The 26964-nt window shown below is 64.7% G+C and overlaps 11 protein-coding genes and 3 non-coding genes across 15 annotated transcripts; 8 read left to right on the top strand and 6 right to left on the bottom strand.

Annotated features, from left to right (window-relative positions):
* Positions 1–91: 91 nt before the first annotated feature.
* On the top strand, positions 92–872 carry LOC62_01G000823 (uncharacterized protein; the record flags this gene model as incomplete). Its single annotated transcript, XM_062767279.1, has 2 exons — positions 92–97; positions 153–872. The coding sequence occupies 2 exons, from the start codon at positions 92–94 to the stop codon at positions 870–872; spliced, it is 726 nt and encodes a 241-aa protein (XP_062623263.1).
* A 560-nt stretch (positions 873–1432) lies between these two features.
* Positions 1433–2773, bottom strand: pro1 (putative gamma-glutamyl phosphate reductase; the record flags this gene model as incomplete). Its single annotated transcript, XM_062767278.1, has 1 exon — positions 1433–2773. The coding sequence occupies one exon, from the start codon at positions 2771–2773 to the stop codon at positions 1433–1435; it is 1341 nt and encodes a 446-aa protein (XP_062623262.1).
* Positions 2774–3042: 269 nt separating this feature from the next.
* Positions 3043–4766, top strand: NIPAL2 (NIPA-like protein 2). The gene is made up of 3 exons (XM_062767277.1): positions 3043–3264; positions 3339–3831; positions 3875–4766. Exons 1-3 carry the CDS (start codon positions 3185–3187, stop codon positions 4754–4756), a joined length of 1455 nt encoding a protein of 484 aa, XP_062623261.1. The 5' UTR covers positions 3043–3184; the 3' UTR covers positions 4757–4766.
* Positions 4767–4866: 100 nt separating this feature from the next.
* On the bottom strand, positions 4867–7166 carry PA1538 (Baeyer-Villiger monooxygenase; the record flags this gene model as incomplete). The annotated part of the gene is made up of 8 exons (XM_062767276.1): positions 4867–5151; positions 5208–5555; positions 5612–5854; positions 5928–6195; positions 6247–6565; positions 6685–6770; positions 6891–6943; positions 6984–7166. The coding sequence occupies 8 exons, from the start codon at positions 7164–7166 to the stop codon at positions 4867–4869; spliced, it is 1785 nt and encodes a 594-aa protein (XP_062623260.1).
* A 1305-nt stretch (positions 7167–8471) lies between these two features.
* On the top strand, positions 8472–10502 carry gpmA (2,3-bisphosphoglycerate-dependent phosphoglycerate mutase; the record flags this gene model as incomplete). The annotated part of the gene is made up of 3 exons (XM_062767275.1): positions 8472–9205; positions 9847–9976; positions 10023–10502. The coding sequence occupies 3 exons, from the start codon at positions 8472–8474 to the stop codon at positions 10500–10502; spliced, it is 1344 nt and encodes a 447-aa protein (XP_062623259.1).
* A 574-nt stretch (positions 10503–11076) lies between these two features.
* On the top strand, positions 11077–13009 carry sce3 (putative RNA-binding protein sce3). Its single transcript, XM_062767274.1, has 6 exons — positions 11077–11201; positions 11255–11311; positions 11356–11400; positions 11514–11876; positions 11932–12341; positions 12392–13009. Exons 1-6 carry the CDS (start codon positions 11198–11200, stop codon positions 12938–12940), a joined length of 1428 nt encoding a protein of 475 aa, XP_062623258.1. The 5' UTR covers positions 11077–11197; the 3' UTR covers positions 12941–13009.
* A 533-nt stretch (positions 13010–13542) lies between these two features.
* On the top strand, positions 13543–15864 carry LOC62_01G000817 (uncharacterized protein; the record flags this gene model as incomplete). Its single annotated transcript, XM_062767273.1, has 3 exons — positions 13543–13779; positions 13845–14752; positions 15099–15864. 3 exons carry the CDS (start codon positions 13543–13545, stop codon positions 15862–15864), a joined length of 1911 nt encoding a protein of 636 aa, XP_062623257.1.
* Positions 15865–16490: 626 nt separating this feature from the next.
* LOC62_01G000816 (uncharacterized protein) lies at positions 16491–16880 on the top strand (the record flags this gene model as incomplete). The annotated part of the gene is made up of 1 exon (XM_062767272.1): positions 16491–16880. The coding sequence occupies one exon, from the start codon at positions 16491–16493 to the stop codon at positions 16878–16880; it is 390 nt and encodes a 129-aa protein (XP_062623256.1).
* Positions 16881–17052: 172 nt separating this feature from the next.
* On the bottom strand, positions 17053–18954 carry aclI_2 (putative aminotransferase aclI; the record flags this gene model as incomplete). 2 transcript variants are annotated; one of them, XM_062767270.1, is made up of 8 exons in its annotated part: positions 18526–18954; positions 18404–18486; positions 18252–18361; positions 18089–18217; positions 17894–18050; positions 17719–17857; positions 17322–17685; positions 17053–17281 (listed from the first exon to the last, which is right to left on the bottom strand). In XM_062767270.1, the coding sequence occupies exons 1-8, from the start codon at positions 18770–18772 to the stop codon at positions 17053–17055; spliced, it is 1458 nt and encodes a 485-aa protein (XP_062623255.1). In that variant the 5' UTR covers positions 18773–18954. The 2 variants fall into 2 exon arrangements, with proteins under 2 accessions (XP_062623255.1, XP_062623254.1); XM_062767271.1 differs by having other exon boundaries at positions 17719–18050.
* A 520-nt stretch (positions 18955–19474) lies between these two features.
* LOC62_01G000814 lies at positions 19475–19553 on the bottom strand. The gene is given in 2 exon segments: positions 19475–19510; positions 19518–19553. It is a non-coding gene; the product is annotated as a tRNA-Met (tRNA).
* A 19-nt stretch (positions 19554–19572) lies between these two features.
* LOC62_01G000813 lies at positions 19573–19655 on the bottom strand. Its single transcript is given in 2 exon segments — positions 19573–19608; positions 19619–19655. It is a non-coding gene; the product is annotated as a tRNA-Thr (tRNA).
* A 388-nt stretch (positions 19656–20043) lies between these two features.
* LOC62_01G000812 lies at positions 20044–20126 on the bottom strand. Its single transcript is given in 2 exon segments — positions 20044–20082; positions 20090–20126. It is a non-coding gene; the product is annotated as a tRNA-Arg (tRNA).
* A 2118-nt stretch (positions 20127–22244) lies between these two features.
* On the top strand, positions 22245–24186 carry inda1_3 (Amino-acid permease inda1; the record flags this gene model as incomplete). Its single annotated transcript, XM_062767269.1, has 4 exons — positions 22245–22426; positions 22480–22927; positions 22981–23449; positions 23501–24186. The coding sequence occupies 4 exons, from the start codon at positions 22245–22247 to the stop codon at positions 24184–24186; spliced, it is 1785 nt and encodes a 594-aa protein (XP_062623253.1).
* Positions 24187–25536: 1350 nt separating this feature from the next.
* Positions 25537–26246, top strand: LOC62_01G000810 (uncharacterized protein; the record flags this gene model as incomplete). The annotated part of the gene is made up of 4 exons (XM_062767268.1): positions 25537–25701; positions 25758–25831; positions 25885–25984; positions 26034–26246. The coding sequence occupies 4 exons, from the start codon at positions 25537–25539 to the stop codon at positions 26244–26246; spliced, it is 552 nt and encodes a 183-aa protein (XP_062623252.1).
* Between the last annotated feature and the right edge of the window lie 718 nt (positions 26247–26964).

Below are 26964 nucleotides of genomic sequence, written 5' to 3'. Positions count from 1 at the left end.
ATTCTCACACACCAGGAGCGGTAGCAGTTGCGCTCGTGATGGCTCGGTGCCGCCCAAGGAGCACGAGACACTGACGTTTGTCGTCCGGCACATGGCTGTGAGTATCCTCCCCCACTCTTCCCCTATTGACCATGTCACTGACGCCACGACAGCGCCAGGGCAGCGACGACTCTGCGCCCAACTTCAATGGCCCGGAGAGTGCCGAGTCCGTCGCGACCCCGCCTCCCGCAGCCATGAGGCTCGAGTTCCGTCCGCCCCGCGCCAACGAGCCCCGCCTGTCGTTCCGCCCCACCAAGATCAAGGACGACAAGAGCTTCTTCGCCGTCTGTGTGAGCCACGACAGCGACAATTACGACCGCTTCCCAGGCTGCTGGGACCCCACGTCGCCAGAGTACCAGCCGTCGGCCGAGACGGCGTTCTACGATGCGGCGGGCTGGGCCCACCCCCCGCCGCTCCCCGTGCTTTCCCACGACGACACGAGCTTTATCATGGAGTTTGTGAGGAAGATCTACCAGAAGGAGGACCCCGAGCACCCCGGGCTCGGCCACCACGGCCCCCGCCCCGCCGCCGCCGCCGCTGCGCCGGTCCCCGAGGCGCCAGAGCCCTCGGCGCCCGCCAACCCCCCCTACCCCGCCGTGCCGTTCCCCGAGGCGCCGATGCCCTTCCCGCCCGCGCACCCCCAGCCCTACCCCTTCCCCGACGTTCCCCCCGAGCCCGAGGTTGACGCGGCTGAGGCTGCGGCCCCCGCCCGCGGCCCTTTCGACAGCCCTCCTCCCCGCGCTGTCCGCGCTACCACGCAGGCCTGGATCGAGGACCAGCGCGGTGCGCGCGTTCCCGACGAGGAGCGCAGCGAGGAGGAGAAGGAGGCTTGAGGGTTCCGCCCTGCGCAACGTCCGCGGGACAAGACTAGATGAAGACAAGACAAGGCAAAAGGAGGACAAGACAAGACCAGATGGAGACAAGACAAGACCAAGCAGAGAGCATTAGCATTGGTGAGTTAGGGCCCGTGGCTTTGCTGACGCCAGTGCATACATACCCAATACCGAATGGCAAAGTGGCCGCCCCAGATGGCCCGCCCCAGATCACAGACTTAGAGTGTGCCCACAGCGACAGAGTCCAAACGGGACGAGAACGGTGACATGTGCGAGTACCCTCACACCGTAGCAGATGAGTGCTTAGATATAACGGACACGACTATGCATGCTGTTTATAGTACCGGTTGTACCTATGGGTCAGTCAACTTGCCACTAACAGCAACGTCTCCTCCCTCCCCCTCCACCATCCCCGACCGCCACACCACTCTGCCACACTGGTACCACACCCCCCAAACGTATTGGCACCCAACCCCCCACAACCACACCCCATAACAACACAATGCAACCCAAATGCATGCAACTCCCCATGGATGGTACAACTAGCCCTGCGTATCTAACTAAAACGGCGCCTGCTCCCTCGAGATATCGGTGTGCGTGTATCCCTTGCCGCCCTTCTCGTGGTCGGCAATGACGGATCCGTCGTCCTTGGTGCTCCTCAGGACGTACTTGTAGATGACGAGGCCGTCGAGGCCGACGGGGCCGCGTGCGTGCGTCTTGCCGGTCGAGATGCCGACCTCTGTGCCGAGGCCATAGCGCGTGCCGTCTGCGAACCGCGTCGAAGCGTTGATGAAACAGTTGGCCGAGTCGAGGCCGCGCGCCCATGCCGACATGGACGCCTCGTCCTCGGTCACGATCGAGTCGGTGTGGTGCGACGAGTGGAGGTTGATGTGCTCGATGGCCTCGTTGACGCCCGACACGACCTTGACGGCGATAATGGGGCCCAGGAACTCGGTGTAGTAGTCCTCCTCGGTGGACGCGGTCGCGTTCGCCGCGGCAGGGGTACCGGCAAGCGCGGCGAGGGTCGCGGCGTCAGCGCGCAAAGAGACGCCGACAGCGACGAGCGCGTTGGCCACCTTGGGCCACAGCGTTGACACGAGCGACTCGTGCACCAGCAGCGTCTCGGCCGCGTTGCATGCCGCCATGTAGTCGATCTTTGACTCGACAGCCACACGGATCGCCTTGTGCTCGTCGGCCGTCTTGTCGAGGTAGACGGCACAGATGCCGTCTGCGTGGCCCATGACAGCAATCTTGGTCTGGTTCTTGATGCTCGTGACCAACTCGTTGCCGCCACGGGGCATGACAAGGTCAATGTACTTGTCCTGGGCGAGGAGGGCCGAGATCTCTGAGCGGGTCGACACGCTCTGGACAAAGGTAGACGGGATCGACGTCTTGGCGAGTGCCTCGGCGATGATGCGAGACAGCACCGTGGTCGAGTTGACGCTCTCCTTGCCGCCCTTGAGGATGGCCGCGTTTCCAGACTTGATCGCGAGCGCGGCGATGTTCACCACGACCTCGGGGCGCGCCTCGAAGATGACGAGCAGCACGCCAACGGGGCAAGTGACGCGGTGCAGCTCAAGCCCGGGCCCGAGCTCCTTCGCGAAGGTCACAACGCCAGTGGGGAGGGGGAGGGCCGCGACGTCCGTGATGCCCTGCAGCATGGCGTCGTACTTGCCCGGGCGGCCGAGGTCGAGGCGGGACAGCAGCGACGCGGACAGCTTGCCGGCCTCGACGAGCGGCTTGGCCGCCTCCATGTCCTTTGCGTTGGCGGCGAGCACCTCGTCACGCGCAGTGGTGAGCGCTTCCCGGATAGAGGCGAGGGCGACGTCACGCTCCGAGGCGGCGACAAGCTGCGAGGCCTCAAAGGCGCGGCGCGCGGCGATGGCGATCTGTTCAGCCATGTTTTGATGTGTTGTGGTGCGGGGAGATGTGTTGTTGCTGATTGAGATGGCTCGCCGTTGACTTTTGGGCCACCCGGCAGGACTGACTGACCGAGGAGAGCCAAGAATCCGAGTCGGATCGGCATGAGTCAGCCGTGGGAGAGTACGAGAGTAGTTTGAGCCACGTGTGCCACGTGGCTTCAATGCACCCTTACCCTTAGTCAATGTGGAATGGAATATGGGAGGGACGACGATTCCGGGTGAGCGCGCATGCTGCACGCAATTGACGTTCTCGACTTTGCCCAGTATAGCCAGCCCACGCATCGACGGACGACGACTCTCTCGAACGACAGTCGGCCAGACGACAGCTACTTACACCGACGACGGCCCAACAACACCGCGATGAGACTGTAACTCGACACTCTTGCCACCATGCGTACAGAGTTCAAGAGCACGGCGCTGATTGGCGTCGCCATTGCGTGCGCTGGCAACGTCCTCATCTCGCTTGCGTTGTGAGTGGTCGTGAGCTGGCAGCGTTCGCTCGCTGGAGCCATCTACCATATTGTGTCGACTGACACCGCGGCAGGACGGTCCAGAAGCTAGCGCACATCCGCGTCGAGGCGGCCGCTGCCGCGAAAGCACGGGCGTCACCTTCGGGACCGGCACCGGCAGTGTCAGCGTCCCGGCAGGGGCAGGGGCAGCAGGCCGTGCGCGCCCCGAAGCCGGGGTACGCGGCCGTCGACCTCGCCGAGCCGGTGCCGGTGCGGCGCGACTCTGGCGCGTCGCCGCTCACCAGCGACACGCCGCCACACGTAGAGGAGGGCGCGTACCTCTCCAGCCCGTTATGGTGGCTCGGTCTCGGGATGATCGCCGTGGGCGAGGCGGGCAACTTCCTCAGCTATGGCTTCGCGCCGGCGTCGGTGGTCGCGCCGCTGGGCACCGTCGCGCTCATTGCCAACGTCATCTTCTCGCCCCTCATCCTCGGCGAGAGCTTCACGCGGCGTAACCTCCTCGGGACGGGCCTGGCCATCCTCGGCGCCGTTACGGTCGTGTGGTCGTCGCGCGACTCGAACCCTAGAGTGGGTAGCTGGGAGCGTTGTGACAGCTAGCTAACCCGCCCAGTTGTCTCCCGACCAGCTCATTGCCGCGGTGACTGCCACGCCGTTCCTCATCTACACGGCGCTGAACATTGCCGTTGTCGTGCCCCTTGTCATGCTCTCATCCCGGGAAGAGTACGCGTCCAAGTACATTGGCATTGACGTCGGCGCGTGCGCCCTGTTTGGCGGGTACACCGTCATGGCGACCAAGGCTCTCTCATCGCTTATGTCGTCGATGCTGTTCGGCGCCTTCAAGCACCCGGTTGCGTGGGGCGCCGTCGTCGTGCTCGTCGTCACGAGCGTGCTGCAGATCAAGTTCCTCAACCGCGCACTCATGCGTTTCGACAGCAACCAGGTGATTCCGACGCAGTTCGTCTTCTTCTCCCTCGCCGCGATCGTCGGCTCTGCAGTGCTGTACCAGGAGTTCCGCGACGTCGACATCAACTCGCTCGTCGACTTCGGCTTCGGGATCACGTTCACCTTCCTGGGCGTCTTCTTCCTCACCACGCCCCAGCCGACCGACAACGAGCAGACGCGCATCCTGGCAATAGTCGACGAGGAGGCCCCGCTGCTCCTCACACCTGGCTCACGCCGCCCCTCGGTGCAGACGCCTGGCGCTGGCGGCGTCGGCCCCATCCCGGGTCGGCTGGTCAAGCGCCCGTCCGCGTCCAACATCAGCCTCGCGCTCAACTCGCAAGCGGGGCTGCTGCTGCTGGCGACCACACCACCTGTCACGCCCAGCGCGCTCCCCATCGGCGGGTCATTGTTCGCCAATGGCTCCTCGTCCCAGGCGATCCCGTACCGGCCCCGGAGCGGCTCAAGAACGAGCATCACGAGCGACGTCGCGCGGCGGGGGAGCCCGCTCGCAGAGACGGGGTTCCCAAGTGTATCTTCTAGACTAGGATAGTATTTCGCCATGTCATGTATGTTTTGGCTAGTGTGGGTTATAATGCTTGCATTCGGAACGAGTTACAACTGGCTCAAGACTCTCTCTCTCTTCTACAACGAAAGCTACACCTAACCGGTGATCTTGTGCGCGGCCTCGACGACAACGTCCTTGGCAGCCGTGGCGGCGTGCACGACGGCGTTGACGAGGTCCTGCGCGCCAACGCCGAGGCGGTGGACGAGGCCCGAGTCGACGGCCCACTTGCCGCCATACGCGAGGCCGACGAGCAGCGCGACAGTGTACGCGATCGAGCGGATGCGCTGGCTGCGCGCGAGCTTCTCGCCGCCCTTGTAGTCGGACCAGACGACCCACGCGTTGTCCCACCACTGGGCGACGACTGGGCCGGGGTAGTGGGTCTAGGTGGGGCGTCAGCACGCGGCTCACACTTTCCTGTCGCCTGCGGCACACTTACAAAGATGCGCCCCGAGCCGCCCTTGCGCCAGTAGTTGTTGACGAGCGGCCACGTCGTCTTCTCGAGCTTCTTGGCAATGATCTGGTCGTACTTCTCCGCGGCGTCCTGCTTAACCTCGAGCACGGGGATCGAGTTGTCGCGCATGGCGGCAATGAGCTTGGTGACGTACGCCGCCTGGAACTCGAGCACGATGGTCACGCTGCTGTGGTTGACGAGGAAGTTGTTGCCGCAGAGCGTGAAGTAGTTCGGGATGCCGGGCAGCGCCACGCCGTGGTACCATACCTGGTCGCCCTTGCCGTTGTAGTTGTTTGTGCTGTCGGTCGAGCCCGAGACCTCCATGTCGATGTGCTGTGGCGTGTCAGTACCACGCACGTACGTGCTCCACTCCGGCCGGCGCAACTCACGTCCGCGTCGTATCCCGTCGACAGGACCACGACGTCGGCGTCGACATGGCTGCCGTCGTCGACCTGCACGCCGTTCTCGGTGAGCGCAGTCACGCGCCCGTAGATGGCGCGGTTCTGCGGCGAGTTGATGGCTGCAAAGTAGCCGTCCTCGAACACGTAGCGCTTGGCCTGGAAGGGGAAGTCGGGGACAATCTTGTCCTTGAGGTGCGGCGGGGCGCGTTTCCTCATCCACTCGCCAATTGCCTGGGTGGGAAGCGGCGTCAGCCACACACGGCCCGCCACACTCAGCCGCCACTGCGCGCCACGCGCCACGTACCTTCTCCTGTACCTTGCGGCGGCTCTTGCCCTCCTTGATGAGCTGCGTCTTGAAGCGCGAGTCGAGGATGGCGAGCATGAGCAGGCGGTAGACCTTCTGGAAGAACGGGAAGCGCGCGCGGAAGTCACGCAGCTGCTCCGAGTTGGGCGCAGAGTTGCGCGCGCCGTCCCACCCGCGCGTGAGCGACGGCATGAGCCACTGCTGCGTGCGCGCGAGCGACACGACCTTGATCTTTGGGTCGAGGCCGAGCGTGCCGACGATTCGCACGCTGCGGGTGGTGTCAGTGGCTTGCAGTGTTGTGTCCCGGCACCGCACTCACCCGCTGCACCCGTTCCCGACGACCACGACCGTCTTGCCGCGCAGGTCGCTGGGCGCGAGGTCGTGCGGCCAGCGCGCCGAGTGGATAATCTGCCCCTTGAACTGGTCCTCTCCGGGGAGGGGAATACGGCGCGGCTCGGAGAAGGCACCTGTGGCGCCGACGATCACCTGGGCATCGACGTGCACCTCGCGGTCGTTGGCCGTGTCCCGCAACGTGACGTGGTAGAGCGACGCCTCGGCGTCCCAGTCGGCCTTGACAAAGTCGTGCTGCAGGCGCAGACGGTTCTCGAGCCCCTGCGTCTTGACAATGTTGGCCCAGTCTGAGTGAGGCGTGGCGTCAGTTGGTTAACCTTGCTCGGGCTCGGGATGCGCGTGCCGTGTGTGCCGTGGCAAAGACGCCGCCAGCGCCGCCGGCGCCACGTAATGGTGAGTCACTCACACTCCTGGAGCTCGGCGCGCTCGGGATGCGTCTCGGTCCACTGCGAGTTCTGGAAACGCGAGTGCGAGTACGCAACGGCGGGGATGCTGGGGGCGAGTCAGTGGTGGGAAGGACAGGACAGGTGTGGTGACATACTCGCAGCGGCATCCACTGTTGGGTTCGTCAGCTCGAGCTCGGCGAAGCACACGGCGTGGGGTCGTGCTCACGGGTATCGGTTCTGCCACCACGTTCCGCCGACGCCGGCCTCGCGGTCGATCATCTGGGCTTGTCAGCTTGGCTTCTGGGCAGGCAGCACGCACAATCCAGTTGGTCAGGCCCTGGTCGTCGAGGTCGAGCGCGAGCGTGATGCCGCCGATACCCGCGCCGACGATGAGCACCGACGGGTTGGCGAGCGAGTTGATCGTCTTGGCCGCCACAAAGGGGCTGCCCTCGGCGGCGCCGACGAGCGTGGGGACTGCAGTGGATGTCTTTTCGGAGGCCATGGTGAGTTGTGGGGGGCAGGACAGGTGTCGCTGTGCTGCTTTATATTGCAATCGTTGTCGTCGTCACCTTGCCCTTGTTGCTGCTGCTGCTGTTGCTGTAAAGAGACGAGGCCTTGCCTGACCGTCCGTTCCGGCGGTACCAGCCCGCCTGCCGCCTGGTTACCCGGTTGTGAATCGCTCGCAACCGAACCCCTCCTCGCCGTGACGAGATTCACAATGTCGTCGTGTCTCTGCCTCTGCCTCTGCCTCGGGCTCGCTCTCTCTCTCGATCAGCTAGACGGATGGCCTACCTGCCGACCGGCCGGCCTTGCCTGGTACCGTACCTGTATGCCAAGTGTCCATCCTCTGTGCGCCTCCCCCGCGGCTCCCCACCCCTGGCCCTTGCGCCTCATCAAGGGCTTGGAAGTCTATGCGTCACGTGAAGTAACTCCCACGTCCTCATCCGGGTTACGTAGCGTTGCTGGCGGCCTCGGTGTTGGGGTAGTGCTCCTGGGTAGTGCTGCTACTCCCTGGGCTGCTTTGGATTCTCGGCTACGTCTGTTTGGGGATTTGGCGAGACGATGGCGAATGATTCCAGGTAGCTTCTCCTGCCGGGTATACCGCCGGCAAGGCGGCACAGGGGTGGTAGATTGAGGCGGGTGGGGGCCGCCGCCGTTTCGTTGTATTGACATTGAGGGTAGTGTTCCGACACTGATGTCGCGGGTGATGGGGCGGGTTCCAACCCATCTTCGGCCGCCCCTCGGTGCGCGTGTACGTCAAACCAGACGACGCGACGACAATCACGAGCGTGTCTTACATGCAGCAAGATTACGAAGGTGGGCGCCGGCGGGGAAGAGTGAAACCAGCCGTGATATCACGGCAAGTCGGCTCAGTCAACTTGTCCTCGCTGGCTGCTGGGTGCACGGCCAACGCCGCCCGCCTCCCTCGCGCCCGATCAAACTGCCTCGAGCCGCCGGCAAATGCGGCACTGATGGGCAACTCTGATCTTATCGCGCTCTACATGTCGCGCGCGTCGCGTCGATATCTCCGCAATGCATGCAGCCAACACACTGATGAACACCGCACAACGACGTGCTCTGCGGCGTGCCCGACCCCGACCGCCCTGTCCGCACACGACGACGACGTCGCTCGCGGCACTACCGACGACCGTAGTGACGTCAGGAATGCCCATTCCTGCCTCGTTCTCACACCAGCAGCGACCTGTACGGTGAGGACGGGCGGGTGTGGTATACAAATAACAACAAGCCCACGACAAGATGCGCTATGCGACATCGACTCTGCAACACCCTCAACACTTGCAGTAACATGCCCTACACCCTCGTGCTCCTCCGGCACGGCGAGTCGACGTGGAACGCGCTCAACCTCTTCACGGGGTGGGTCGACGTGCCGCTCTCTGACAAGGGCCGCGCGGAGGCGACGCGCGGCGGCGAGCTGCTGCGCGAGAAGAAGATCACGCCCGACATTCTGCACACGTCGCTGCTCAAGCGCGCGATCGTGACGGCCAATCTGGCGCTCGAGGCGGCCAACCTCGACTGGATCCCGGTCCGCCGCGACTGGCGCTTGAATGAGCGGCACTACGGCGCGCTGCAGGGCCTGGACAAGAAGGCCACGCGCGACAAGTACGGCGACGAGCAGTTCATGCTCTGGCGCCGCAGCTACGACATGCCGCCGCCCAACATCGACCCGGCGGCAAAGTACTCCCAGACGCGAGAGCCGCGGTACGTTGGCGACCCCGTGCCGCTGGCCGAGTGCCTCAAGGACGTGGTCGCGCGCTTCCTGCCCTACTGGCACGACCACATCGTGCCCGATCTGCAGAGCGGCAAGACGGTGCTTGTGGCCGCGCACGGCAACTCGCTGCGCGCGCTCGTCAAGCACCTCGACGGTATCAGCGACCACGACATTGCGGCACTCAATATCCCCACTGGCATCCCGCTGGTCTACGAGCTCGACGAGGACCTCAAGCCGCTCGTCAAGGGCGGGACGTACCTCGACCCCGTGGCCGCCGAGGCGTCCATCCACGCCGTGGCGAACCAGGGCAAGTGAGCGAAGCGCGCGCGGAGGAAAGGGGGGGGGGGGGGAGGGGCGTGAGGAAGGAAGGAGGAGGGAGGGCGGTTGATTCGTCTCCTGTTCGTCACCATCTGTAGCGCCTAGTCATCTCGTCTCGCGGTCTCTCACAATGACCAATTCATCTGTTCCAATCTCAACTGCAATGCAATACAATGCTATCGCTGTCGCTGTTCTCGCTGCACCGAGGACCGTCACTCACCGCGACGCGATCGTCGCCCATCACCGCCAAGGTACAGTCGATGACGTCAAGCCTCCCCCCACCCACCGACCATCCCAATTTTGCACCCGCCACCCACTGCTGATCTCGCGGACTCTCTCCACTCCGCAAAACATGAATCCCTCTCCACATCGCCCACCACGCGCCAAACACAACAACATGTCGTCGAGGGCCTGCTTGCGGTGTATATCCAAGAAGCGGCGGGTGAGTGGGGGTTGCGGCGCGTGTGCCGCCTCTCGTCACCAAGGTTAACCTCCCCCCTCAGTGTGACCACGAGCGGCCGGTCTGCGGGTCGTGCAGGAAACACGCGCAGGCGTGCGAGTACCCCCCTCCCCAGCAACGGCGGTGAGTAGTTGCGCATTGGTGTGCGGGCGCGGAGGATGCTGACGTGCCTAGTGGGCCAGTTGCTGGCCTCACGAAACTCGCCGAGACTCGCGTCCAGCAGTGCGAGAACGCCCTGTGGTTCCTCCTCTCGCTGCCCGAGGTGGCTGGGGCACTCGAGAGAATACACCTCGACCAAGGCGATGTGGGTGGTGTTCTTGCTTGAGAGGCAATACCCGCTGACACTGCAGCTCGCACTGCCCTCGGCGCCGACCTCGGGGCTGGAACGCACCGAACGCGCAGAGTGGTGGACAGAGTACCCGCTCGACTCTACGTCCTCCCTCCTCCGCTTCCTGCAGCAGGGGCATGTGATGCAGGCCGCAGGCGCGCAGCCGCAGCCCACGGCGGTATCGATCTCCGAGGCAGCGTCGACGTCGACCTTCTCGCCCCGCGCAAGGATGGAGGAGGCGCACACGATCGTCGTGGCCCAGGACCTCGGGTACGATGAGCAAGGGGGCAGCGGCTCGACGACGCCCAACCGCCCCTATGGCGACGTACTGGACAACGATGCCGAGCAGCCCCGTAACACGTTCAGCCACTTGTGGCACCTCGTCTCGGCTGCCATTCCTGACGAGCCCGGCGCGGCGGCGCGTGCTGCTGGGACAGAGGGGGAGGCAAGACGGCAGGGAGAGGGGTTTAGAGATGGAGAGGGGAAGGAGAGCTTCTGGTAGGGATGGGGGAAGACGGGACGCTTGCTACACTAGAGTATGGATACGTAGAGCTGCGGCAAACGTTGCCTGGCGACATTGTGACTTGCAACGACGCCCATTGCGAGCAGAGCTGTTTGTGTAAGTCGTGCACCATGCTGGCGATCTTCCTCGGTTGAGCGGTTGGGTTAGGGGACACACGGGATTCCCAACTCTGCCCAACATATTGAGTCCCCCGTCGGTGCAACCCCTTGGGTGTGCTTCTTCTCTCGTTTGTTGCTGTAGAGAGTATGAGTACAATGCATGCTGCTAGAACGAAGAATCGACCTGCCCCTCGTTCCAGTCACTTGCTGGAACCGGAGCCCCACTTCGGCGACACTCGGCGTTTGGTCGGGTGGCGTTTGCGTGCTTTGCGATTTTCGGGCTGGGATTGTTGACTTGTGTGGGATCTGGCTGTTGCGAGGCTGAGTGGCCGCTGCCTGGCTGGCTGCAGCTGGCTGGCTGGCGCTGATGCCGCCGGTGGGCGGACAATGCGACAGAGACTGGCGGCGGCGGCTGCAGCAGCGACGACGACCTCTCTAGCACGCACACAGTTCCATCTACATCGTCCTAGACGACTTTGACAACACGTACAACCACTTCAACGTAAAAAAGGAGCGCACCCCACGCCCACCCCCTCTCACCTCCCCCCGCCTTCCCACCGAAAAAAGACAGCAACCATGCGTGCGTGCCGCCCGCCAGCGCCTCCACCGTAGCCGGTTCGCTGACCCCCACAGCACCCAAAAAGCAAAAGGGACAGAAGATGAACCTCAGCGACTTCTTCGAGACGACGGGTACGTGTACGTGAGACGCGACGCGCAGAGCTGACACGACGCAGCGTCGAGCAACTGGGCCGATGAGATGGAGAGCCTCCCCACCGCGCGTGCGTATTGACGTCAACGAGACGAGACGAAAGGTCGTCTGCCGCTTTTGCTCTGCTCGCACGAGCCGGCTCAAGCCAAGCCAGTGCCAGCCAGCATACTAACCCCCACATAGCTGCCGCGCGCGCCGACACTGGCCCTCGCCGCGGCGAGCCCGGATACCTCGAGAGCATGCCGGACCGCTCTGCGCGCCCGGCGTTCGGCGGCGGCCCGGTCCGCGACGAGCTCCCCCTCCCCGACGTGCCGCCATTCACGGCCTTTGTGGGCAACCTGACGTTTGAGACTGATGAGGAGGAGCTGCGCGCCTTCTTTGCCGGCCAGGACCCCAAGAGCGTCCGCCTCGTCAAGGACAGCGAGGGCAAGCTCAAGGGCTTTGGCTACGTCGAGTTCAACACGCGCGACGGCCTCGCTACCGCCCTCAGCATGTCGGGCACCCAGCTTGGCGGAAGGACCGTGAGGGTCAACGTTGCCGAGGCTCGTGAGTCGCGTTGGTGGAGGTGGAGGAGCAATATGACGCTGACACCTGCCGGTAGCCTCGACCTCGAACCGTCGCGACTTCGCCCCCTCGGCCGCTGACGAGGCTTCGCAGTGGCGCCGCGCGACCCCCCTCGTGGCCCGCCAGCCCGAGCCTCCCCGCCGCACCTTCTCTGGCGCATCAGACGGTGGCGACCGCGACTGGTCGGCTGCCCGCGGCGCCAAGTTCACCCCTTCGCGCGAGTCGTCGGGCTACGGCCGCCCCCGTGACGGCCACGAGCAGCGTGAGCCTCGCGAGCCCCGCGACCTCACCCCCTCGGCTGCCGACGACGCCGACCAGTGGCGCTCAAACAAGACGTTTGTCCAGCCCCCCGCTCCCCAGGTTGGTGGCCGCGGTCCCCGCGAGCCCCGTGAGCCCCGTGATGCCCCTCCCCATCGCCCTGCCGGCCCCGCCGACACCGAGTCGACTGTGAGTGTGGTGTTGTGCATTGTGGCCTACAGCGCTAACAAAGCTTTCAGTGGTCCCGAGGCACCCGCTCGCCCGCTCAGCGTGCCGAGCCCGCCGAGCCCCAGCGTCCCCGACTCAACCTCCAGGCCCGCTCCGCCGCCGCCGCCACTGGCTCCCCCGAGCCCGCTTCGTCGTCCAAGGCGTCGCCGTTCGGTGCTGCCAAGCCCGTCGACTCGGCGGCCCGTGAGGCCGAGGCTGCTGCCCACGCCGAGCAGCGCCGCAAGGAGAAGGCTGCTGGCGCCGCCAAGGCCAAGGAGGACGCTGAGAAGGCCAAGGCCGCACAGCAGGCCAAGCGCGATGCCGAGCGTGCCGCCCAGCCCAAGCGTGTCCACCCTTCTCGTCTGCCCGCCAAGGAGACCAAGGAGGCTGCTCCTGACGCCGACGGCTTTGAGCAGGTCGCCGCTAGCCGCGCGCAGCGCGAGACCGCGGCTGCATCTGCGCCGGCGCCCAAGCCCGCCACCAAGGCGACGGCGGGCTTCTCGTTTGCGGCTGCTGCTAGCGCGCTCGACAACGACGAGGTTGACGATGTTGCTGACAAGGTTGCCGACGTGTCGGTTTAGAGGGTAAGGCGGGATGGCGCTTTGTAGAGTCTTGTGCCATCTGGTCACGATGTTACGTTTGGGCTTTGAGTGGGGGCGGCGCAGTCGCAGCGCAGGCTGCGGTGGTAGAGGGGTGGTGCAGGTTGTGGTGGTGGCAGGGTGGGATTTGAGTGGTGGTGGATGGAGTCTGCCGTTGGAAGCGTGTCAGATGTGCCACAAGGGATTGCTTGCTTCCCGCGTTGGCGGCTCGTGGCGACCTGGGCCTTGGTTTCGCTGATATCGTCGCCTCGCAACCACAACCATCACAAGCCTCGCGCAGCAGCGATAACCATTGTGAATTCTTTGGGGGGCGCTGATATGCCTTCCCCCCCCCCCCCCTTCGCTCTGCACCAGAGGCGTGAGGCGCGTGCACAGTGCGAATCGCCGCGCTCTGGCCGCGTCGTCGTCGTAGCCGGTGTCGTGGTCGTCGTCGTCGTCGTCGATGCGGGACGACGATGACGTGGGGCCAGTGTGTGGGAGTTTCAACAACGGCGCACTCTGGCCAGGTTATCTTCTTTTCAGCAGCAGCAGCGGCAGCTGCGTCGTCGCCGACACCACCACCTCGACACTACTGCACGCACACAATGGGCTCGGACGTGAATGCGCTGGCGCTCGAGCTGGGCGGGACGCTGGCGGCAGTAAAGAACCTAGACTTGTCGAACAGTACCAAGCACGATGACAAGGGGGACGACGAGAGCCCCAAGACGCCGACAGCGAAGCGGCCCCCTGCGATGGCGATGGCCACGCCGAAAGCGGCCTCGGACCCCAACGACGCCGACGACGAGGCGGGCGTCGGCGGGGCCGTCACGCCCAACGAGGAGGTGCGTCGGGCCACCCACGGCCGAGCCGAGAGAGAGCCACCTTAGCTGACGCCACACCACGCCAGGACGAGCAAGGCGGCGCCGTGACGCGCTGGCTGATGGGCGGGCCGTTCGGCGACGGCGCGGCCGCCGCGGGGGCCATGTCGTCGCCGTCCCGCTCTGGCCTGAGCAGGACAGCGAGCCACGCGACGACGGACACGGACCTGACGTCGCCGAGCGCGGCGGGCAACAAGCGCGCTACCTCCCGCGCACGCTCGTCAAGCCTCGAGTCGTACGTGTCCGGATACTCGCCGCGCCTGGTCCCCTCTACGACGCCGGCGAGCCCGCCCGCCGACCTGTGGCGCCCGTTCACGCGCGACCCGGCCGACTCGACATGGCACGGGTACGCGCCCAGCTCGCCGTCGACGATGAGCTCGACGGACCTCGCGCACCCGACACACCCGGGCATCGACGCGGTCCTCGGCCTGCGCCACTGGTCGGCGCACGCGAGCGAGCGCGACGCGCCGGCGCACAGCGTCACCGACGCCGCTAGCGAGAGCAGCGCCGGTGGCCTGCCGGCACATATTGCGTGGACGGCCGGCGTGGGCCGCGTGCCCAGAGCGAGCATCAGCACTGCGCGCCCGCCAGAGTCGACGGCCGCGTCCCCGCTCATCCGCGCAGAGGACGACACGGTACACCACGAGCAGCTGCAGCTGCACGAGCTGGGCGTCGACGCGGCGGCGGCACGGGGCGAGACGCCGCGCGCAGACGCGCTCGGCGCGCTGAGGGCGCTGAGTGCGCGGCCGGCGCTCGCGCCGCTGTGGGCCGAGATCGCGGCGTCCGCCGCGCGGTGCAGCGAGATCATCGACGACGCGGTGCTCGCTAGCGCGGGCGTGCTGCCCCCCGTGCCGGACGCAGGCAGCGGGCAGTCGTATGACCCAGGCGCTCGCGCCGTCTTCCGCCTGCTGAGCCGGCTGCCGGCCGACGCGGGCATGTGGGGGGATATCCGCGCGTGGGCGGGCGGCCTCGACGCGCGCTTGGGGCTGGCGGAGGCCGAGGCGAGGGCGGCGCGCGGGGCGCGCCCGCGTGAAGAGGTGCAGCACGGCGAGGCGAGGGACGGAGGGTGTCCTGTTCAGTAGAGGGGTATGCATTCGCAGCTTCCCGCGATGGTGTGCATGGCGCTTGTGGTGGCGTGTGTGGTGCCACTCTCGATGTATCGCCTTGCGCGAGGGGTGGCGCTCGTTCGCACCGGGGCGCGCGCTCGCACAGATGTACTTATGAGCACGCGCAGAGACCTGGCTTGCAAGCCACCACCATCACCACTTGCTACACGCCATGAGTTCGAGCAGCGATGTTGCAGTGCTCCCGGCCGACCTGGCGTCGGTCTCGGCGTGGAGTGTCGCGAGCGACGCTTCGGGGTCGGCGGGCTCCGCCACCGACACTGCCACCGACGCGACGGCCACGGACATCACGACCGACAGCGCGGTCACGGCGACGTCTACGGACAGTGCGAGCGACACTGCCGCGACCGACATTGCGACCGACAACTCGACCGACCCCGCAGGGCCGACGTCTACGGGCTTGAACTCGACGACGCTCCCGCTCAACTCGACCGACTACAACACGACGCGCAACGCCACGCACCACGCCAACAACGGCACGCACCACGGCAACGCCACCGCGCCGCTCCTCAACTCGACCAACGCGACGGGCAACGGCGCGCACCTCGCCCCACTGGTATGGGAGAGCATCGTGCCGGTCGGCAACGTGCTGTGCGGCGCGTCGTTCTCCAACGTCAGCGACACGTGCTGCGCCGCGAGCAAGGGCAGAGTCGGGCTGCAGGCCATCCCGGCGCAGTGGCCCGACGGGTCCAACTCGACCGGCGTGCAGCACACGTGCCTCATCCCCGCGGCGGGGCGCGACGACGCGGCGCTGCAGGCCGCCGCGGCCAAGTTTGCCAACTGCGCACGATACCAGAGTAACCAGCTCGCCGTGTCGTGCTCTGTGTCGACCGAGCCGCGCGTCGCGGCCGCTGGCAGGCGGCGCGCGGCGCTCGCTGTAGGTGTGCTGGCCTGGGCGCTCGCTGCGACTGTCGTCGCGCTGTAGAGTGAGAGAGGGGACAGAAAATATGCACATGGCGCTCGGACGCTCGCCGCGCATGGATCGGCGCGATATGTGATGTGATGTGCGTGGCGGACGCGGTCGATCGGCGGTGTGTGCGCGGGTGTGGCACTTTGGTGTTGCGTGTGTCTGGTGCCACGCGCACCGAGGTGGAACCGCGGCATCGCAGCATCGCTCTCCAGTGTACTCGGCGTCCAAGGACATTCCCAGTTAGCCGCGGGTGGGAACAAGGGGCATGGCAGACTCATGGGGCGGTGGCAAGGCCTTGCTCGACCTGGTCTGTGGCGCGTCGCGTCGCGTACTGCAACGCCGCACGCACCGCCGAACAGAGCAGGCACGGTGTACTTACACCGTAGACGATCTACTCACCTGGCGGACGCGTAGGGCTGTTCTTCGAGCACACACGCCGTCGATGCTGTCAGCTGCTTCGGGCGCACACGACCTTCCGCCGCTAAGCCACGCCGATACGGTCGCCGCTACCGAGTGCTGTGCATTAGCGTCACCGGCAACGCACCGTGCCGCCACTCCCGTCAGGCACAAACAACACAAGCCCCACCACCACCAGTCCTTCTTTCCTCCCACTCCAACCATCCTCCTCCTCACCACGCACCATGGCGTCCATGACGAACTGGAACGCGACCCTCGTGCCAGGCCAGATCGTGTGCACGGCCACCCCGTCCAACGTGTCCGACGCGTGCTGTGCCTCTCTCCACGGCGCGCAGGGTACGGGCACCGGCTTCTCCCCGGACGACATCAACGGCGTCAAGGTCAACGACACGCGCCCGCCGATCCACACATGCGTCCTCAGCGCCAAGTCCAACGCGACCAAGGACCTGAACAACGCCGCGAATGGGTGGTTTATCTGCGTGCAACATGCCGATCCGATGGGGCCCACTATCGACTGTAATTTCCAGCGAAGGAACTCTGGCTCCCCGCGAACGATCGCGCTGGGGCTCGGGTTGCTCGTGTGGGCCGTCGCTGGGGCCGTGTTGGCTGCGTAGGCTGAGCGGCCAGCCTCGTCCTTGCGATACACTCCAGCCTTGCTCCCCATAGCCAGCTGCTCCCCAATGCAGCTACGCTCCGTGCCGACGGCCCCTTGTAGCCACCCCCGTTGTATCCGCCGTACCAGAACCAAACCCATGCAATCCGACAACACTACAATGTACAACGCTACTACTTCTTCCACTCGTCGAGATTCTTGCCGAGGCGCTCGAGGCCTACGTCCAGCGTCGCGCGGTCCACCGAGAAGGTCACACGCAGCCATCCCGGCGTGTGGTAGAGGTAGTTTGACGCAGGCGACACCATGACGCCGTTGGCCATGCACTTGCGCACAAAGTTGCGCTCCTCTTCGAACGTCGTGATGCCTGTGCGGGGGCGGATGTCGACGAGGATGAAGTGGCCACTGGGGGAGGTGAGCTGAGCCCTTGTCTCGGTGTACCTACGCATTCGTCTGCAGCGGTTTGCACCCGCGCTCCTCGAACCACTCGCGCGTGTGCTTCGCCGCCTCGGTCAGCAGCTTGCGGTTCTGCGCCGTGAAGCGGTGGAGGGTCTCGCGGTCATTGAGCAGCGACGAGAAGATGACGTCGGCGGCCGAGGACACCTTCATCAAGAAAACGGTGTGCAGGAGCGCGCGCAGCACGACGGGGTTGTGCTGGCTGATCACGCAGCCGATGCGCAGGCCGTTGGCGCCAAAGTCCTTGCTGACAGAGTACACGATGTGCACGCGCGACTTGTCGAACGGCGCGCCCGTCTCCTTCTCGAAGTCGAGGCTCGCGACCGAGATGAACGGCGCGGCGTTGGGAAGGTCTGGCGTCAGCGTTGCAGAAACAGGTTACCCACTCTCGTTGTCGTACACGCTCAGGGCGTAGATCTCATCGGCAATCAGGTGGAGGTTGTGCTTCTCGGCAAACCGAGCGTACGCCACAATCGTCGCCTTGTCCAGCGTCTGGCCGTACGGGTTGTGTGGGGAGCAGAGCATCTGGGGGTCAGCGGCGTCCGAGGGCAAAGTACGCACGACGACGCGAATCGGCGTGCCGGCCGCCTCGGCCTTGGCCTTGGCTTCCTCGAGCACGTCGAAGATGCGATCGCTCAAGCAGTCCTCCTGCGAGCAGTTGACTGAGATGACCTTGGTGCCCGACCTCGCGACCATGTTGACAAAGAACCCATTGTAGCTGGGCGTGCGTCAGAGTCGCCCTAGGCACGCACTCACTGAGGCGCAGGAATCAAGATACCCTCTCCTGGGTCGACGAGCGTCTGGAGCAGCTGGTCGAGGATACCCGTCGCTCCGGGGCCAGTGACGATGTCGTCCGGCTCGATCGGGGTAATGGGGTGGAAGTGGCTACCTGTCAGCTTCGTCAACCCTGACTACCCACTCGTTCCAGTACGACGCGATCGCCTTGTTGAGGCGCGCCGACCCGCTCGACTGGTTGCCGTAGCCCATGTCGGTGAGGGTGAAGTTCTCGCTGAACGCCTTCTTGAAGTACTGCGGGGGTCAGGCCTGCCGCTTGCTCCTTCGGCCACATACAGCATGGTACTCGTTGATCATGAGCGAGTTCTCGGCGAGCGCGAGGCTGACCGCGCCATCGGGGTTCTCCTCCGGGTCGGCGGCTAGGCGTCAGCTGGGCTCCTATCCTCGGCGCGACGCACAGGTCCGGAACAGCGCGTCGAGCTTCTCAGTCGTGTCGTGCACCGAGCAGCCCTTGGCGCGGTCGCTGATGGGCGGGCCCTTGTAGTTCTTGACTGCGTCGGCCCACTCGCCCACGACGGCGTGGTTCGGGCTCGGGATGGTGAACGTCTCATTGAGCGCTGACTTGTGCTGCGTGCCGCTCTCCTTGAGGGACGCGGCGGCGAGCGCGGCGGTCGTGGCCTCAACGGGGACTTGGACGGGGGTCATGGTGCAGCAAGCAGTGTGTGCGTGATGGGAAGAGAGCGCTAGATGTGACGCACGCGTGGGCTAGGTTATATTGAGCGTGCGTGCCAGTGTCGCTTGTCGCGATAGTGTGTTCGTCTCGATGCACGCCGATCGTGTGGAGCTGAAGGCTCGTTACGAGGGATGTGGGGTCGGAAGTTGGGAGGACAGTCGGCTGTGGCCCGAATCTATTGGCGTACAGCCGGACTTTATGTATCGGCGCGATATATGCATGGGCCGAGTGAGTCGGTGCGCCAAGCACCGGCTGTACGGAGTATCGCTTGTACAGCGCAGGACATTGGCCATGCATTCGGGATCATCAAGGGCGGCGGAGCTCTCCATCGCGGGGCTCAGCCGGGCCGCTCGTCCGCGTCCGCAGGCCCATGCCTGCCTGGGTGGTCGGTGGTCGGTGGTCGCGTCGGCTATGATGGTGCGTTTTGGTGGTTACAGTGGCTATACAGAGAGGCCGATACATTGCCAGATTCCTGTACGGCCGTTGCACGCTGGCGGGCCGGGCCCGACATGGGCAGATCTCGGGCGCACAACACACCCGTGCACCGACAGGAGCCGAAAGGACGCGCCAACGATGATCACACGACGACAACACCTCGCGGCTCGATGACATTCACACTGTTCAATCATCAAAAAGCATCAGCACAAAAAATCAACCGCCCATCTCACTGTACGTATCGCCACCTGGTCTCGATCCAGGGATCTCCAGGTGTCATGATATGAGCCTGGCGCTTTTCCACTAAGCCATAGCGATGGATAAGAGGGGGTATCTGTGCCTTCTACCCGAATCGAACGGGTGACCTTTCCATAGCATGTCCATACTAGTGGAAAATTCTAGCCACTGAACTAAGAAGGCTTGGATGTTTTCCGAGGGGTCGGGTTGGGTATGAACGGTGCGAAGCAGGGGGCATGTGGTGCGAGGGGGGCGAAGCCGGCGAAGGAGGAAGGAGGGTGCCGTGGAAGGTTCAAATGGGGAGAGAGGAAACTCCCCATGGCAGCCTTGGGCCCTGTATGTCGCATGGAGGAGGCCCCTGTCGCACCTGCCTTTGTGTGTTGTGTGCTGGCGGCGTGGCGTTGACACACACACACGGCGCCGTGCACACTGCCAATCAAAAACATGCATGACCCAGGGCGCAAGGATCTGCACCTGAATTAATTTCAGAGACCCACCTCTGCTCTCCCCATTACCCTCCATCAGCCATCAGCGCATGCAAAATCAAAAGCAGAGAACGCACAATGCGCTATAGAACCCACGGTGGGGATCGAACCCACGATCTTGCCCTAACTGAATAGGAAAGGCACGCCTTAGCCACTCGGCTACGCGGGCTTTCAGAATCGTTCTGATGCCGTATCGGCGGAACTTTGGTCCCGGCGGTTGGTTAAAAGCTTGCCTTAATGCCTCCTTCTGGCCGGGATTCCGCCTCCCGTCGCTGCCTGCACCGATACGATGCGCGGAGACGTCGGGACGAGTGCGCGGGACAGTGCGGATGTCGCCCGAGGCAGACAAAAGGCAAATCCATGACTGGTGGCGCCGCCGCCGGCTTTGATCACGAGCGGAAGTCGGTCGGCCCCGCCTCTTCACCCCCCCTTGCGGTCCTGCCTCGTTACGGCGGTGACGGCAAGCAGGCAACACGCACTTTATCAAGTTCCGAGCGCGCTTTTGTCAACTCGAGACTTGTGGTGGGTTCAAGTTGGCACGGTGCCCCAGTGGCGCCGGTCAATGGTCGCCGTGGCGGTCACCTCTCCGCTGATCCGTCCTGCCGCACCGCGTCAGCCACGACAAATGGCCGCCACAAGTCGCCACGGAACTCGGCGTCGTCCCGGGCTCTGGTAAACATCTACACCCACCCGCATCGCCGTCCCGGAACCAGGCAGGCATACCAAGACCTACACCCACTATTCCTGTCGCAGCAGGTGTTGGGGTCGTCGTGGACAGACACGACACGTCGAGCTCACGATGCGCGCTGTAAAAGACGCACCCTACATCCGAGGTCACCGCCTCCGATAGTCCCGGATACGCAGAGTCTTGGCCGGCAGATGGGCTTATCACGTGAAGTGGGTTTGGCAACTCTTCCTCTGCTCGTGTGCGTGACCATTAGCGATACGGCAAAGCCAACCACATGGACGCATAGTCTTATGTCGCAATCTCGCCTGGGTGCCAAGCCGCGCTAATGAGCGGCAGAGTGTCACATCTGCAGGGAGGCAGCAGCGACGACACAGGCAGGTGAGCGTAGGTCAGCGCATCACACAAGGAGAGCATGCATGGGATGCGACCCCACTCTGCCATGGTCCGCATGCGCACAGGACCCAGGCCTTGGCACCAACTGAATGCAGGCAAATCGCCCAAGGCCCAAAGGCAGAGGGAGTGCGGGGAGCGGTCGTCAGCCTATGGCGTGCCGCGTTGCCGTGTGGAGTGGATATCCACGGGCGGTGGAGTCGGAACGAGCGTCACACATGACGTTACGAGCCACCCAGCGTGTTTACACATGGTCCGACACAGTCACTGGATTGATTTCCATTTCAGCCTGTTTCTTTCATACGTCCACTCTTCGGCGCCTGCCATTGTGGGGCGGAATGCAGCATACAAGCTTTCTGGTCAAGTGGAGTCGGTCGGAGTTGGCGCGTCTCTTGGAGCGGTGTCTCCGGCAAACATTCCGTCAGCGGACGACTTAATGGTGATGATGATGTGGCTGCGACGTGTCTTGGGGCGGTGTCTCCGCGCATCCTCCCAGCGAGCGCGTATCGAACAGCGGTGGCTGCGTCCATAGTCTAAGCGACGTCGAGCCCTGTCCGAAACGGGGGATGCGAGGCAGCAGCCAGTAGCAGGCTGTCGCCAGTAGATCAGGCGTGTTGAAACATCCCAGCAGGTGCGCTGCGGGATAACAGAGGTCGAGATCCGACAACACGGGGTGCATGAGGTGGGGAAACGCACGTGAGGCCCCACATGAACCCACAATCCGACAGGGTGGAGCGATCGCGCGCAGGGGCGTGTGGAGAGAGGAAGGAAACGAGCAAGTGGTGCCAAGGCCGTCTGTTATCAGCTGAGAGGAAGGGGGCGCGCACGCCGCCTACGTGCAGGGATGATTGCTGCTGCTGGCCAGTCGACGTCTCGATGCGAGGTGCCAGCGGCACGGAGGAGGGAAGGAACGCACGCGAGGCGAGGCGAACAACATGCGAGCGAAGGACGGTCCAGGCAATGCCCCGATTGCCGGTGCCGTTGGGTCTGTTGCTTGCCTCGTTGCCTTGTTGCCTTGATGCCCGGCCACCAGCCAACCAAGCGGGGGCGGCGGAGTGTGATGTGGCATTGGGCCAATCGGTGTGTGGGGCTGGCGGGGACTACTGCGATCCACACGACGAGACAAGAGACCCCTGCACAGGCCATATAAGCGGCGCGGCGTGTCGATCCCCGTCTTCCCCAGTACTGTCCCGAACGACGCCAAACACAATGGTGCACGACGAGGAGAAGAGCTACAACAACACCCACACCAAGGGCGGCAAGTACGAGGACGAGGGCACCGTCACGGTTGCCGAGCCGTCCGATGACTACTATGACCCTAGCAAGGAGAGCCTCGCGACGCGCATGGGCCTCACGTTTGAGAGCTTCAAGCGCGCGCCGGGCAGTACCCGGTGAGTGCACGCGGAGCACAGTAGCAATGTGGCTGGACTGACCCCCCGCCCAGTGGCCTCGTCGCCCACGGTGACATCCCGCCCGAGCTGCAGGCACACGACAACCCGCAGCTGCAGCAGAAGATGAAGCCGCGCCACCTGCAGATGATTGCCGTCGGCGGGTCGATCGGCACAGGTCTGTTTGTCGGCTCGGGCGGCGCGCTCTCGCGCGGCGGCCCCGCCGGTGTCCTCATCGCCTGGATCAGCATGGGCGTCATGCTCATCAACGTCACCCAGGCCCTCGGTGAAATGGCTATTCTGTACCCCGTCTCGGGCGGCTTCTACACGCTCGCCTCGCGCATGCTCGACCCCTCGTTCGCCTTCGCCATGGGCTGGAACTATGTCTTCCAGTGGCTCACCATCCTCCCGCTCGAAATTACGGTTGCTGGCAACACGGTGCAGTACTGGAACACGCCGGTGCCACTCGGCGCATGGATCACCATCTTCTACATCCTGACCATTGTGAGTGGCACTGAGTCGAGATGCGACCGACGCTGACCCCTCCCCCCCGCCAGCTCATCTGCGTGCTCGGTACACTAGGCTACGCCGAGGAAGAGTTCTGGTCGTCGTGCCTCAAGCTCGTCGTAGTCGTCATCTTCATCATCATCGGCATCGTGTGCATCGCTGGTGGCGGCCCCAAGAGCGGCTCGTACGGCGAGTACGTCGGCGGCAGGTACTGGAAGAACCCCGGCGCCTTCGCGCACGGCTTCAAGGGTGTGTGTTCCGTCTTCGTGACTGCCGCCTTCTCGTTCGCCGGCACCGAGCTCGTGGGCCTTGCTGCCACCGAGACGCCCAACCCCCGCCAGACGATGCCCTCGGCCGTCAAGAACACCTTCTGGCGCATCACCCTCATCTACATCACCTCGCTCACCATCATCGGCCTTGCCCTCCCCTACGACGAGCCCCTCCTCAAGGTCGGCTCGGGTGCCCAGGCCTCGCCCTTCGTCATTGTCATGAAGAACGCTGGGATCAACGGTCTCGACCGTGAGTGTGGTGTTTGATCTTGCCTTGACCAATCCCCCCTGACACCCCCAGACCTTGTCAACATCACCATCTGCATCTCGGTCCTTTCGATCGGTCTCTCGGCCGTCTACGCCGGCAGCCGTACCCTCACTGCTCTCGCCGAGACGGGCTACGCCCCCCGCTTCTTCGCCTACGTCGACAAGGCTGGTCGCCCTCTCTGGTCGGTCGTCCTCCTCCTCGCTACCGGCCCGCTCGCGTACATCAACCTCGCCGACGTCGGCTCGCAGGTGTTCGACTGGCTCCTCGCCCTCTCGGGTCTGTCCACCCTCTTCACCTGGCTCGCCATCTGCATCACCCACATCCGCTTCCGCCGCGCCTGGAAGGTCCAGGGCCACTCGGTCGAGGAGCTCCCCTTCCAGGCCCTCGGTGGCATCTACGGCTCGTACCTCGGCTCGACGCTCATCGTCCTCATCATCATCGCCCAGTTCTACATTGCCGTCTGGCCCCTCGGCCCCACCCCGCACGGAGGCAAGGCCGCCGAGGTCTTCTTCCTCTCGTTCCTCGCTGCCCCCATCGTCCTCGCCTTCTGGATCTTCGGATACTTCTGGAAGCGCGGTCTCCCCCGCAAGGCCAAGGACATTGACCTCGACACTGGCCGCAAGAGCTGGCTCACCGTCGAGGAGATGCGCGCGTGGCGTGCTGAGCGCAGGAATGCGCCTTGGTACGTTCGTATCTACCGCATCCTCTTCTCCAACTAGAAGAGGCTTGTATGGTGGTGGTGGTTGTGAAAGAAGAAGGACAAAAGTGAAACCAATGTCGGCTGTCGTAATCGTAGTGTCGTCGTCAGTAGTCTAGCAGCAGGATGCAGTAGTTGTAGTAGTGAGCAGCAAGAAGTGGTGCAGGTGCAGGTGTAACGAGGTCGAGGTTGGACTCAAGATCGCCCAAATGCCACCCTGGGGCGAGCATGTGGGGTGGGTGGCTCGGACAAGACGCGCCGGCACGCGAGCGAAGTGCGAGCCAGCAACGCTGCAAGCTCGCCCGCGGCTTATCGATACATGTCCCGGGTCCGTTGGTCTCACAGCCTTGAGCGAGCGAGCGGGGCGAGGCCTGCCGGCCTGCCGGCTGTCGCCAGCGGCAACCTTCCCGCCGCATCCACCTCGCATTCAATCTCGCGCCTCTCGCGCCAGCCAGCCAGCCTTCCGCGCGCCGCATCCACCTCCCGCACGTGCCGCGCGGGTTCTAAGAATACATGGCTCAGAGGCTGCCAGTTGAGCAGTTTCGAGCTAGACAGAGGAGCGTGACCCAGCTTCTCTGACCCGCATGGACGTTTGGCACGTTTGTGGTGTGTGCTGGCCTTTCCAGCGGGTTGGACAGATCCAAGGCGAGCCGCCAAGGCCTGGCTGGCTGGCTGGCTGGCTAGTCTTGCTTGCTTCGGCTCAACCATTCCGCGATATCACGGGGTCCTTGGCGTCGTATGTAGCGTGGGGCTGTTGCCGTGCGCTCGCCGCCATGCATACAGACAGGCCCTCTTGCCAGCGAGCGCGCCAGCGTCAGGCCCCATACCGTACAAGATGCTGCTACTGCTGGTATGCCACCACGCCGCGGTGTCTGGCCTCTGCAGGCCGACGCCCATGGCGCTGCCAAGCGTACCAAGCCGCTTGAAACGTGCTTCCGGTGCCCCAGTGACAGCGAGCGTTGAGGCGGCCGAGGCGCCAACGCGCAGCACCCAGCGGTCGCACAGCGGGCGCGCGGGCGGCTCGGCGGCTCTTGCGTGATGCGAGATGATTGATGCATTTGTAGTACTGTAGTGCTGCGCTGCGCTGCGTTGCCCATTGCCTTGCCCACCGAACCGAGCCCCGCGCGGCGCCAAGGCTCGGCAGTGGTCGTGTGAGCGGCGGCAGCCAGTGGCGGCGGCGGGAGACTGGCGGGGCCGGGGGACCGGGGGTGACGACGAGGGGGTCGGGGTGGTGCCTTGGTGTGTTTCGCTCGAACCGTGCCGTGCCGTGCGGCACTCCACCAGCACCTATGCAGCAGCAGCAGGGAGGGATACATATACATGAACAGCAGGAGCAGCAGCAGCACGCGAACAGTCCCCACACTCACACACAATGGAGAGCACACTACCAACATACGAGGCCGAGTCGAGCGCTGGCGCGCGCCGCGGGTCCGCGTCCTCTGGCTCGTCAACAGTACCCGGCACATCACGGCGGCTGTCGCGCCGCCGGCGCGCGGCGAGCCCCGCCGAGCTCCCAACAACAGGAGCCGCATCAATCGTGAGTCGAGTCGAGTCGTTGCGTCGCCACCCCGCCGACCGGCGCTGACCGCCCAGTCAATCGCTACGGTCATGTCTGCGCGCGCGGCGCTCGAGCTCCTCTCGTCAACGCGTGCATGGCAGGACAGGCGGTGAGTGCGGCGACTTGCACAGCGCGCACGAACGCGCTGACAGCGACCCCCAGGTACGCCGCCGCCGTGCTCCGCTCGTATGTCGGGTTCAAGGTCGACAGAGGCAAGACGAAGGGCTACGTGAGCTTCAAGCTCGCCATGCTCGAGTATCAGGTGGGTGTGGCTGGCGTCCGGCTTGCCGGCACGCACTGACCCGCCACAGCTCCCGGCGCAGTTTGCAGACATCGCGCTCGGCGTGCGGCGCGAGTACGGCCTCGGGTTCGCCGGCACGCGCGTCGACGGGCTCAGCGAGCAGCTCGCGTCGCTTGCACCCGTCGTGCGCGTCGAGAGCGTGACCGACGACCCGCCGCCGCCGTACACTGGCGCCGCGCCGGCGTATGACGCGCCGTGGGCGCCGGCCGGCGTCGCGTGTTGACAGAGGGGCAGGCAGGCAGGGAGGCTCGGCTGGCCCGAGGCAGCAGTTGTACATGTACTCGCAGTGTATCCTATGTATGTGCATTCTACGGGTCGGTGGCGAGCGAGCGGCGCGTGCACGGTCGTGTGCGGCGCAACTCACACGACATGCGTGCAAAGCTGCATCCACGCATTGTTGACACGACGCAGGCAGGCATGTCGGGGTCGCCGCTGCCCGTGGCAGTGGGAACAGGGCGGGGATAGTCGGTGTGTGCCAAGGCGACATGAATCATAGTAGTGGAGTCCCCGCTCCATGGTCTCCACGTTCCTGATGACAGGCTTTCAGTTCACAGTTCGCGACCGAGGCCGTAATGTGGGCAAGTGGGTGCGATGATGATGATGGTGCGGTATGTGCTCATGCATGCAGGCTCGCGATGATGCTGCCAAGAAGCTTGCTCGGACAGGCCCACTGCCTGGTCTAGTCGGCCGCTGCCATGTGGCGCGAGGGCGAGGGCGAAGAACAGGAGGTGTTGCGGGCTGTCCGGCGACTGTAGCCACATCCACGATGGCCCCCAGGCCACAGTCACAGTGCACTTCACAGTGAGAAACCAGGTGACAAGGTCATGCATGTCGACGGAGCAACGGCGTGGCCTCCGACGGGCCGGCGTACGCCAACGACCAGTCATCGCCGCCGTCATGCGACACGGACGCCGTCGCCGCCGCCGCCGCAAGCCATAAGA

The sequence above is a fragment of the Vanrija pseudolonga genome, chromosome 1, assembly GCF_020906515.1.
Source record: "Vanrija pseudolonga chromosome 1, complete sequence".
NCBI classification, from domain to species: Eukaryota; Fungi; Basidiomycota; class Tremellomycetes; order Trichosporonales; family Trichosporonaceae; genus Vanrija; species Vanrija pseudolonga.
The sequence above is the reverse complement of the archived record's forward strand: the minus strand, read 5'-3'. Positions and strand labels throughout refer to the sequence as shown.

What these genes read in the sequence shown, in the direction of transcription:
- NIPAL2 (XM_062767277.1), top strand. Translation starts at nt 3,185, where the DNA reads ATGCGTACAGAGTTCAAGAGCACGGCGCTGATTGGCGTCGCCATTGCG. An exon ending in GTCCTCATCTCGCTTGCGTT is followed by an intron (nt 3,265 to 3,338) that starts GTGAGTGGTCGT and finishes ACACCGCGGCAG; the next exon opens with GACGGTCCAGAAGCTAGCGC. An exon ending in CGCGCGACTCGAACCCTAGA is followed by an intron (nt 3,832 to 3,874) that starts GTGGGTAGCTGG and finishes TAACCCGCCCAG; the next exon opens with TTGTCTCCCGACCAGCTCAT.
- sce3 (XM_062767274.1), top strand. An exon ending in CGACTTCTTCGAGACGACGG is followed by an intron (nt 11,312 to 11,355) that starts GTACGTGTACGT and finishes GACACGACGCAG; the next exon opens with CGTCGAGCAACTGGGCCGAT. An exon ending in CCGCCGACACCGAGTCGACT is followed by an intron (nt 12,342 to 12,391) that starts GTGAGTGTGGTG and finishes CAAAGCTTTCAG; the next exon opens with TGGTCCCGAGGCACCCGCTC.